This window comes from Prosopis cineraria, unplaced genomic scaffold (assembly GCF_029017545.1).
Source record: "Prosopis cineraria cultivar Desert tree isolate PC_DT_omini unplaced genomic scaffold, ASM2901754v1 PC133, whole genome shotgun sequence".
Lineage (NCBI taxonomy): Eukaryota > Viridiplantae > Streptophyta > Magnoliopsida > Fabales > Fabaceae > Prosopis > Prosopis cineraria.
Genome location: NW_026555460.1, coordinates 23,970 through 35,516, shown reverse-complemented (window position 1 = coordinate 35,516; position 11,547 = coordinate 23,970). Strand labels below are relative to the sequence as shown.

Here is an 11,547-nt window from a genome sequence, read left to right as displayed (position 1 = left end):
TTAGTACAATTCTGAATATCCCACAATTTCATTTTAATTCTATAAGAATTAATCAATTTTATAGTTCTTCAAGAGCTGAAATATTTCAATATTTCAATACAGACTAGTTTATAAATTATTTCATATTCAATATAATAAACTAGAAATATAAATACAAGTTTACACATATTGCAATTATTTTTGATATTTTCTTTGAAATTATATCAATATTAAATCAATATCAAATATTTTCAATAATTACTTACAAAATTAAATGATAATAAATTTAGCTAATATTAACAATTGAACACCATATATTTGTTTAAGTTTAAACACCATATAGACTTCTAGGTTTGTCATTATTTTTATTTTTCCTCACAAAAACTTTGTTCGTTTATTTTCTTAGATCACAGCACATGGCTTTGATCATTTTATAATTAACTTCTACATTCATTAGTTTTTCATTGTCTTTTTGGCTTCATAATCAATTTGGACATTTATTTTCAATGAATTATGGCAAGACAATATGTAAGATCTCCTTTACTATTCTCTAATTAACTCTAATTTCAAGGAAATCAAGCGATTAACCCTAAATAAGAATTTTTAAGATGTAACATTTATCAAAATAGGATCCCAAGTTTTTAAAGTTTTCCACTGTGATAAAACATCTTTATAAATGTAAATCAGAGTGTAAATGGTATATGAAAGCATGTGAATCCAAAAAAAGTCAAATCATTTGCATAAGAGTTGAAAATAGTGAAATAGTGCAAAAAACAGACATGCGCTACAGCTTGTTATAAATGTGCCACGGCACATTCATCTCTGTGCTATGTGCCGCGCACTTTTGACAATAATGTTGCTGTCATATGACAACAATCGAGGCAAACTTTCAATACATCCCATTTCTTCATCTAGCATTTGATTGAGGTGATTTAGGTATTTATTAAGAGCTTTCTCCTAACTCTAGTTAATAACACTGGGTTCACAATTAAATTATTTCTCAATTCAAAATTGAATACCCATTTCATAATTCACCCTTTTTTAGAATTCAAACATATCTTGGGTGTCCTAATTTCTTACCAAGTGGCATAAGCCATAATGCACCCTAGACCACACTCAATAGACCATTACGGACCCATGCAATACATCATATTACAAACTAAACACCTCAAACATATTTTCAATGCTCAACTCCTTAAACATTAAAACAGAAGGGGGAGCCACAATTTCATCCATCATTGTATTAAATCAACATAAATTGTATAGTTGTTCCCCTCTTACTTACACTAGTATTTTGGCCCTCTTCTAAATTCACAATAAATATGTATATAATTCTAAGGCCTAAAATACACAACATAATTCAACAATTTCATAGTGCAAGTAAGCCAAAAACATGAACTTTCTCTAGTTAACAATATCATGCAAGATTATACACAATAATAACCTAAAAAAATGAGGCCTATAAATAGGATAGCAATCATATGCCTCAGACTGTTTTCCTCAGTCTTGTCCTATTGAGCTAGCTCCTATAATATTAAAGAGAAAGGAATGAGTACAACTACTCAACAATCAAGGTTTATCTAACTTATACTAATACATGTCAATCAATTTAAATGTAAGTGACAATTAATGTCATTCACAAGTCAATTTTTCTTGTTCAAACACACATTTGCAGTTTACATCATTAAGAGCATGTAATCACAAAATGACAATACAATGTCTCATTTTTAAATGGTTATTACACTAATCACATGTTCTCATTATAAGGATTACAATACAAACAATCATATGTCCTTTTTATCATAATATGTATGATCACACCTCCCTTATATTCTTCTTATGTCTCTGACATGAAACTGTGAGCTATAACACACTGGAATTATTTATGAGATGAGACTACCCTAGTCATTCATGTGTGAGGGGCTACTCGACTAAGGTTGCCTAACTCACTTGTAGATCACAGTTTCTCCCAAAACCTCACACTGTGGAATGTCATTCTCCCTAAATGAACTTTCTTGTTGAACAAGTGAAAAATTAATTAGGTTCAAATCCCTCATTAAATAAGTAAGATAGTCCCTAGTCGAACAAGTTGACAATAAGTATAAACAAATCTAGAAAAACTATCGAGCTCTGATAGAAGCCTCACCATGTGAATTTTAAACTCATTACTTCTCTTTCTAGGTAAACTCCTGCCTCTCATGAACATGCAATGTATAAAGATGCAAATTTCTCACAGTACTCACATATTACATGTTCATCGCATAACACATTACATCATTAAACTCCTCTTTACACACATCCATCGAACTTCATTCACAAATATTCATGAAACTTCACAAAACAACATCTCATTGAACTCTACAAGTATCATATCATTAAACTCTATGATGTTATTCCATAGAATCTCCTATAAACATGTCATTGAATTTCACAAACACAATTTTATCGAATCCATAAAAATGTAGCACTTGATTTTCAAGTAATCTAGGCCACATTTGCATTTTTAATAATCGTACTCACTTCAATTATAACATGTAAATCAATAAATTAATTAACGCATAAAAGCACAATAAAGATTTCTCTCGGTTATCTCAAATCTTTAAGAGGTCAAAGGTTTGTCCCTCAATTTACCACTTCCAAAGCTTTCATGAAGCTTAAATGGTGTCAAATGTAACCACTCTACATTTAACCACAATATTAATCATCAATATCCCTTTTTGAAAAATTTTCACTATCTAGTTCAACACTTCGACACTTTTAAAATTCAATCTCTTTATATACCGATGTACCCACAGTGTTTATTAGCTTTCTCTAACTCTTATTAACTTCATTAAAGTTTGAAACAAGCATTAATGGAGCTACATTACTCCATCAACTTCATTTGTGGAGGATTTTCATGCATTTATAGCTCCCAACTACTAAAAACACCAAAAACAACCCCTATTAATTATATTTAATTCAATAGGTTTGGACCCATAGTTTTTATGGATTGAAAAATCATCTCTCTTAATTGAAGCATAACTTCCTTATTCAAGAAAAATGGAAAAAAAAGGAAGATAAACACTTAAAGAACTTACCTTTAGTGTTTAAAAGCTTTAAATACTCGCAATACTTCTAAACCCTAAGCTTTAGTATAGCTCCTTGTGTTTCATTCATTTACTCTTGTTTCTCTTTTGTTATGTATCAATTTCGCATTCTTAATTCTGCAGAATTGCGATCGTGCGCCACTGCACAAATATCATGTGTTACGGTATGTGGTACAGAGAGTGAACTCTTGCCTTTTGGTGGTTCATGTGCCATGGCATATGGTACAGAGCCCTTTCCCTCTATTTTTCTTATTTTTTGGCATTTGATTAGCCCGACCTCATTCCGAACTCAACCCTACGGTTGAAATCACAATCCGTAACACCCATTAGCTCTCTATAACCACACACCACGTTAATTTATTTAATTAACTTTATTTATTCAATGAATTAGGGATTAAATTTTTTAGGATGTTACACAATATTTTTTCAATAGCCAAGACAAAATATTATTGGCTTGTTAATTTTTATAATGCCACGTTATCATGAGCATTATCTATCACAACATTAGTGAAGCTATGACCTAGAGCCAAGGGGTGTGGGATAATTTAATAAAAAATAATAATTATACTATAAGATTACAATTATAATAACATAAATAGATTGATTATCATTTTTTTCTTAAAAATTGTATTGATCAAGTTGATATGATCTTTTATGTAAATATGTTCTTTATCTCGTACATAAATTATTAAATTATTTTATATCTAATAAGTTTTTGAACTCAAATATTTTTTACTTAGTTTAGAGGGTGTAAAATATTAAGAGTAAGAGTGCATAGTTGCAAAATTTATATACCATACTTATAATATTTTCTATGCGAGGGGATGCATTTGCCCCCCTTTACTATCATGTAGCTTCGCCAATGTCTCACAAAGATATGTCCAAGCCTTCAATAGCACATAAACAATTTCATTGAATATTAGTCTTTGAGACTATAGCAAGAATCTATTAAATTTATACAACTCTTTGATATGTTTTGATATTTGAATAACTAATTATCTTGGCTACAATATTTAACCATACTCAAATCATCAAAATGTCACAAATTTTTCTTATCATGCCATTTATTGAAACCATAAATTAGTCTTTTACAAGAATGTCACTATCAAAATTGACATGGATGTAGCTTTTGGTCATCTATGACCAAGAGTATCAGCAATAATACAATAGTACTTTCTCATACCTTAATATGATGAATATTAAAATCAATTATGAAATAAGAATATTGAAAATAAAATTCTCATACCTCAATATGATGAATATGAATCTCCAACCATCCATGAATCAATAAACACATACCTTCTTTGAAATTGTAAAACCATTGATTCTTCTAGACGAGATGGAAAAGTCCACCACCACACCATTTTTGGATCAAACTATTTCCATATGATAAACAATGATCAACAAATTTTTTTTTAAGATAATAACTTGTAAATTTGTCGATCTTTCATATTCATTAATATCATATCAATTTCACCAAATACTAGTTATCAGGACCACAATAAAGATAATTTTCAAATCCATTAAAACTTTTCATAGTATAAAATATTTAAACATTAGCTTTAAGGCTATATTATTTATAGCCATCAAATAGCTAAATTGTCAATAAACCCCATCATGACCTTCACCAAAATTAAAAGCTATATGACTTTTGGCCATTTAATCATGAGATAAATATATCATAGCTCCATCAGTCATCTATTAACACATACTCAATACTTTTATATCGGAGTCATAAATCATTATCAAATTGATAATCATAATAATACTATAGATGAATAAATCTTGAATATTTAAATGATAAAACATGAAACATAACAATAATTGAAATTAATAAGAGAATCAAAACATAGAGAGAATTAAAATATCATACTTTTGTATGATAAATAAGAACCTTCAAATAATCATTAAGGAACCTTTCAAGTCTCTGTCTCATGCAAATTCATTAAAAACTTACGCTGATAAAGTATTATGAATAAAATATAGAAAGAATAGGAGTACCACCAAATATAGAAAGAATAGAAATGAGAAGGAAGAAAAGAACAGAGACAATAGAAATGAAAATGACATCTCTTATTCTCTCTTATCCTTTACAATACAAATAGCATGCCCTATTTTTATTTATAGTTATTTATAGGCATAATCTTATATCAATACTTAAATAAATGATAGTGAAAATAAAGGGTAATCAATACTTGTCAACACTCAAGATGGTGGAAATTTTGTAAAAAAAATAAAATAAAAGGATGAAGAAGACGGACATCCATAGGACTTGTAATATTTATAATAATATATAATTTTTAAACATCGATTTTCTTCCTGATGATAGATTAGAAGAACTAAATTAAATGCCATATTTTAAAATTATATAGCGCAAACGAGTCATGAGTAAATTCAGCCAAAAAAGAAAAGAGTCATAATCAATGAAGATTCTTTCTTTCTTTCTTTTTTTGGTCGAACATAATCAATGAAGATTCAACTGATTCAAAAGGCGAAAAAGAAAAAGAAATATTTTCTTCGTTTATGAAGGGAAAAAAGAAATGGATTTCTGTACCCGACGAAAGTGATCCAAAATGCACTTTTGAATGTCATGAATAAAAATTATTTCCTGTGAGTGTGAAAAAACTATATTTTGAAGAATCAATTTTAATTAACTCAACCAGTTTATATTAATAAGAATTAATATAAGTTTTGAAGAAAGAAGTTAATAAAAAGTTCGAGTTAATTTTTTTATTTGACATGGGATTGTTTTTGAAAATTACATTAAGAATTTACATAAAAAATTTATTATCAAAAAATTCTATAAATAATTATTACTTAATTTTCAATTTTTTTAATCAAATTATAAATGCATACAATTTAAAATTTAAAAATATTTTATGAATTTTATCAGATTTTTTAATAATAATTTTTTTGGTGAGATTTAGAAGTTTTTTTTTTTTTTTTTCATCTTCTCGTGCTCCTGGATGCTCTGCAGAAGTACAATGCATCTATCATTTAGCTTTGTGTTAGTACGATTCTGGTGTCTTCTTCATTGTCCATCTCTAAACCCAAAAACATTTTCAGGCATTCCTCAACCACACAATCCAACAAGAGGATGCCTCAATCATCAGCTGCATCTCATCCTCAATCTCCACGTGTCAGGCAGACAGTGGTCGAGTTCTTATATCCCCTACAGCTCAGCACCTCCCTCCACTCAACTGAATTGCACTTTTGCCACCTCCCTCACCTCCTCACAATCATCTTCCACATTGCTCTCCAATCACACCCACAAAGAAACAAAATTTACCTCCGATCCTTTAACACTCATGGTTGTTCAGAGACTTCATCAAGAAGCTTATCCCACTGACTTCCTGAGAGCCTGAAGAGACTGTGTGTGTGATATCGAAGAATTATGCTATGGAGGCCCTCAACGCTGCCACCTTGACCCCTTTATCTGTGCTCTGCGATAGAAGGAAAAAACCCCTAAAATTCTCGCCACCGCCAAGAATTTCCGCTAGCATAGTGTCAGATTCTGCCAGTTTCCCCTCCAAGAAACCATCTCTGAAAGAGTATTTACCTTCGGGTTTGCGTGGGGCCCTTCTTCTTGCAGCTTCAGTCATCAATGGAGGAATTGCTAAAGCTCTAACATATGAGGAGGCATTGCAGCAATCTGCGGGACGCCCTAGTTCTGGGGACCTTGATGTAAATGGGGTTATAGATAGCGTCATAAGCTTTGGAACAGAGAACGCTGTGATTATAGCTGGAGGGTTAGCTATTTTGGGGGTGCCTCTTGTTTTGTCTCAGGTTCTGAACAAGCCTAAGCCATGGGGTGTTGAGTCAGCTAAAAATGCATACGCCAAGCTTGGTACTGATGGGGATGCTCAGCTGCTTGATATAAGAGCATTAACAGAATTTAGGCAAGTGGGTACCCCTGATGTTAGGGGTTTGAAGAAGAAGTCGGTGTCAATCACTTACAGAGCTGATGATAAACCTGGGTTTTTGAAGAAGCTGGCTTTGAAGTTTAAGGAACCAGAAAATACTACATTGTTCATTCTGGACAAGTAAGAAGAGTCTGCACTTTTACATCATTGTCTTGTTGTAGTTGTTTACCTGCTTTTGTCAATCAAGGCATTGAGCCGACATGGGGATCAATGTCATTTGATTCTTCAAATATTCACTTTTTGGCTCTAACTGGGGGTATTTTTATTATAGTTTTCCCCCTTAAAAAAATGAATCTTTCCTTTGGATGAATTTGTTTTAACTAATCACATGCCAAAATTAACATCTATGGCACCTGTATATTGCAAAAAGAAAAAAGATAAAGCCGCCTTGGAATATTTGCTAAATGCCCATTTTTGTTATTGGGTTCCCTAGTGAGTATTTCAGTGCATTCAAAAACATAACTCTCTGCTTTCCACTGTGAAAAGGAGTGTAAGGTAGAACACCATTTGCTCGGTTTGATGAAATATGTTAAGTTTAGGTTTAAATGATCACCATGGAATACAAAAAATGTGCGCCTGAAGCTGATAGAATGTACTTGTGATGGAAGCCAGATTTGATGGGAACTCCGAATTGGTTGCAGAGTTGGTCACAGTCAATGGATTCAAAGCTGCTTATGCAATTAAGGATGGTGCAGAAGGACCACGGGGATGGATGGTATCTTGTTCCTTCCCATTTCTATTCGCTTAACGTTTATCGCAATTGTATCTATTTCTCTTTTTGGCTCATTCATTTTCTGACATGTATTGAAATTCTGCAGAAAAGTGGTCTTCCCTGGACACCACCAAGGAAAGCATTGAGTTTGGATCTTAGCAATTTTACAGAGTCTATCACTGGTGCAATAGGAGTATGCATCTTAAAATTTCTTTGGTTTTATAATTGTGAAATTTTTTATGCTGATCTTGGGCCCAAAAAAAAAAAAAAAAAAAACATTATGCTGATGCACCCACAAAATATTTTTAGCTTTCAAATTAATTACCAGTATACATATTCATAACTTAAGGCAACAATTAAACACATTTTTCTAACAAATCCATTTTTTTCTCTCAAAATTTTCCTGTTATTTGACCATTTTCATGGTCCCTGTCTTTAGTATTTCTGTGAGTTTCTGATGAAGATTTATTATTATAGGAGACCTCTGATGGCTTGGCTCTTACTCTTGGGATTGCTGCAGCTACTGGATTGGGGCTGTTAGCTTTTACAGAGGTTAGTATGATTAGTACTTTCTGATTTGGCATGACTCTCTGATGATAAATGAATTGTTGATGGTTCTACTCTGTTTTTGTAGATAGAAACAATTCTCCAACTTGTAGGTTCTGCTGCAATTGTTCAGTTTGCAACCAAGAAGCTTCTATTTGCTGAGGTTAGTATGATTTCTGCTCCTGAATTGGGGCAAAACCTGAAATAGGTATTCCTAAAGCAATGGATAACTATGAATATGTCTGTATACATGTATAAAGGGGAGAAAAAGAGACAGTAGGAGCACAAGGGATATTGATATTAAAAACTCCTCCCTCTATTGGTGAAAAGAAAAAAGAAGAAGAAGAAGAATGTCCAGGATTCGCAGTCCTGCAATTTTAATTGTTGCATAATGATCCGCTCAAGATTGTGGAAGTAAAATTTCTTAGCCGTATGATTTGGAATTTAGATCATGAGAAAGGGAGGAATGTTTGTATGTTCTGATGGTCCAATAGATGTTCAATGTCATGCTATTTTCAATATTGAATGGCATGCATGCCTGGTATTTCCACAGATGATTTTATTTTCTCTGGACTCTCATGGTCAATATTTTTGGGAGAATGAAAGTCAAGTCCTGAAAGGTTGAATCAATGACAGTTAGATTCTGACAAATTTTTTTTAAAAAATGAATTGTAAATATCAATTTAAATAGCTACAAACAAAAATTTTTATTACAATTTAAGAGTTACATTTGATACTTAACTACTTATTTACAATTGAAACTCCTGAATATATAATTATCTGGATTGGTATTTTCAACTTATTTTTCAAAAAAAAAAAAAAGAATTTGTCAACTTAACTGTCATTAATTTAATGTCCTGGGACTTCGTTCTCCCAATATTTTTCTGTTGCTCAAGATGGAAAACCTTTTCCCTGGTGCATAAGTCTTGGTCCATTTGGGGTTTCTTATGTTCACTAAGCACGTCCTTGGTTTTTCATACATGGTGATGAAGCAGGTGGAATTTACCATTTAGTGAAGCTCCACGCCTCATGAATTTGCTTGAGGGCCTTTGTTCCTTGTTTATTATTAATTTCTTATGGCTTACTTCGGGTAAATATTCTTTCCTCTCTTTTTTGTTGCTTCATGGCAGGATCGAAAGAGAACCCTGAAACAAGTTGATGAGTTCTTGAATACAAAGATTGCCCCAAAGGAGCTTGTAGATGAGATAACGGTACTTGATATTTTTCTCAATATGTTGCGTTGACATGGGTATGAGAGGGGTGTGTATCCAACATCAATCTTCATCTTTATTCATATCATTAAGGTTTTCAGTAAGTTCTGTTCACGAGCTGTTTTGGAGCATTCTGGATAAAAATGTCAAATATATAGCTATTAAAATATATTTCATGTATTGCAAAATCTAGTATGCCTGTCATAGCTAATACGTGTTCAATGCAAGCACGTCTACTATTTTGAAGTATTAGTGCAACATATTTGTGCCCTGATAATGTGAACTATAACAACAGCGTGGCAGATCTTGGAATGTTTCACTGTATATATCTTTCTAACAGTTGCCTGAAGTGGAACTTGTGTTTTTCCTTTTTCATGTCCCTTCATTCTTCTTGACTGGGTGGTAACATTAGCAAATTGGAAAGGCTCTTCTCCCAACCTCCACAGATAGTAAGGCTCTTCCTGCACCAACAGAGGCGACGCCGGAACCAGCACCTGCTTCTAGCACTGTGCAGAAAGCAGAAGCCTCTCCTGATACAGTCTCTGAGTCCAAAGTAGATGCAGCAGCAGAGCCTGTTCCTGAAGTAAATTCAGTACCCAAACCTGAAGTTAAGGCAGGATCACTTCCTGGGATCCAAAGACCACTTTCACCATACCCATATGTAATGTCTCCACTTCCTTCTTCCATTTTTCATTTATACTTAGGGTGGCAAATGGCTAATTTTCTTGGCTCATATCTTTTCATAATAGAATTTGTTCCCAGTCTGGTTATGAGTGCTGAAACTTGAATTTTGTTGTTGGACTATATAACAAATAATAAGCTGAGGATGTGGAGTTCAATGTTTAAGGAGACATAAATCAGCTGAAGTTTGACAGCCATACCATCAAAGTATTTTGAGTACATTATTCATACCTCTCGAGTTTTGTTAAAATTACAGACTTTTTTCAAAACTAATACAAACCTTCTTGAGTGTTACTAAAATTACGCAAAAATCTGTTCTTTTTGAAAATATATAAGGACCTCCCCTCAGAAAAGAATAAATTACACAGACTGCCCATCAATGTTGTTGGAATTTGATAGATATCTTCAGTATGTTCAAAATATAGCTATTTTTTCCACTGAAAATAGAAAGGAAGTTTGTGAAATTTTTGAAAAATAGGGGAGGATTGTTTAATTTGATCTTTTATTAAGGGAAATTCTTATAGGCTTTAAAATAGACAAAGTTTATGTAATTATAACAAAGCTCCAGGGAGCTTTGTGTAATTTTAGAAAAATATTAGAGTTCAGTGTAGGTTCTGAAAATTTTTTAAGCAAAAGATCTATAAAGTTAAAAACAAAATTCCGGGGACGTTTGTGTAATTTACTCAATATATATTTACTCGAATTACCTATAAAACAGAGCTGTCATAGAATTAGAATACCTACTTACTGATTTACTGATATAGGAATATTTGATTAATCATGTGACATTTTTGTTACTTCCTGTCCTATATCATATACTGCAAGGAATTTTCAAAATTTGTTATTTATTCTAGTTTCTACTGTACGTACGTCCAAGTATCTGCATATGCTTTTATCATATTTCATATACATCTTTGTTGCCTTTTGGATTGCAGTATCCGGATTTCAAGCCTCCAACATCTCCCACTCCTTCTCAGCCCTAGAGTTTCACTTGTTTTTATCTTCAACAGAATGTTCCAAACAAAACTACTCTTTTCCCAGACATTTCAAGCCCAAGGGATGATGAGCCTTCGCACGAAGAAGTCTTAGGCATGCTGCAAAACATCATAGGTTGAGGAAATAAATCTGTCACAGTTTGTATAATTCACAATCTCTTTGTGCTACTCTATACACATTTTGTAATTGACAGATGTCTTGTAGAGGTGAATGTTGTATTAGTCATGTTGGGATTTAGCATGACACCGCATCTTCCAGTTTTGAGTAATTTATACATGCAGACATGCGTGTGTTCTGGTTTAGAGTTTGTGACAGAATTATGCCAGACATTCTCGAGATTTCAAAATATCTATTTGGTTGGCATGTTAGTTTCTTGTGGGCTTTTAGTTCGAGACTGAAGAAAATTTTCGGCT

The 11,547-nt window shown here is 32.5% G+C and overlaps 1 protein-coding gene across 1 annotated transcript; it reads left to right on the top strand.

Moving 5' to 3' along the window:
- The first annotated feature begins 6,273 nt into the window (after window positions 1-6,273).
- On the top strand, window positions 6,274-11,436 carry LOC129295527 (rhodanese-like domain-containing protein 4, chloroplastic). Its single transcript, XM_054934053.1, has 8 exons — window positions 6,274-7,108; window positions 7,601-7,703; window positions 7,807-7,893; window positions 8,178-8,252; window positions 8,335-8,409; window positions 9,377-9,457; window positions 9,870-10,118; window positions 11,074-11,436. The coding sequence occupies exons 1-8, from the start codon at window positions 6,465-6,467 to the stop codon at window positions 11,119-11,121; spliced, it is 1,362 nt and encodes a 453-aa protein (XP_054790028.1). The 5' UTR covers window positions 6,274-6,464; the 3' UTR covers window positions 11,122-11,436.
- The last annotated feature ends 111 nt before the right edge of the window (window positions 11,437-11,547 follow it).

Excerpts from the sequence above, each read along its gene's own strand:
- LOC129295527 (XM_054934053.1), top strand. The coding sequence starts at position 6,465 with ATGGAGGCCCTCAACGCTGCCACCTTGACCCCTTTATCTGTGCTCTGC. Across the intron at positions 8,410-9,376 it reads AGAAGCTTCTATTTGCTGAG|GATCGAAAGAGAACCCTGAA; the intron begins GTTAGTATGATT and ends GCTTCATGGCAG. Across the intron at positions 10,119-11,073 it reads CACTTTCACCATACCCATAT|TATCCGGATTTCAAGCCTCC; the intron begins GTAATGTCTCCA and ends TTTGGATTGCAG.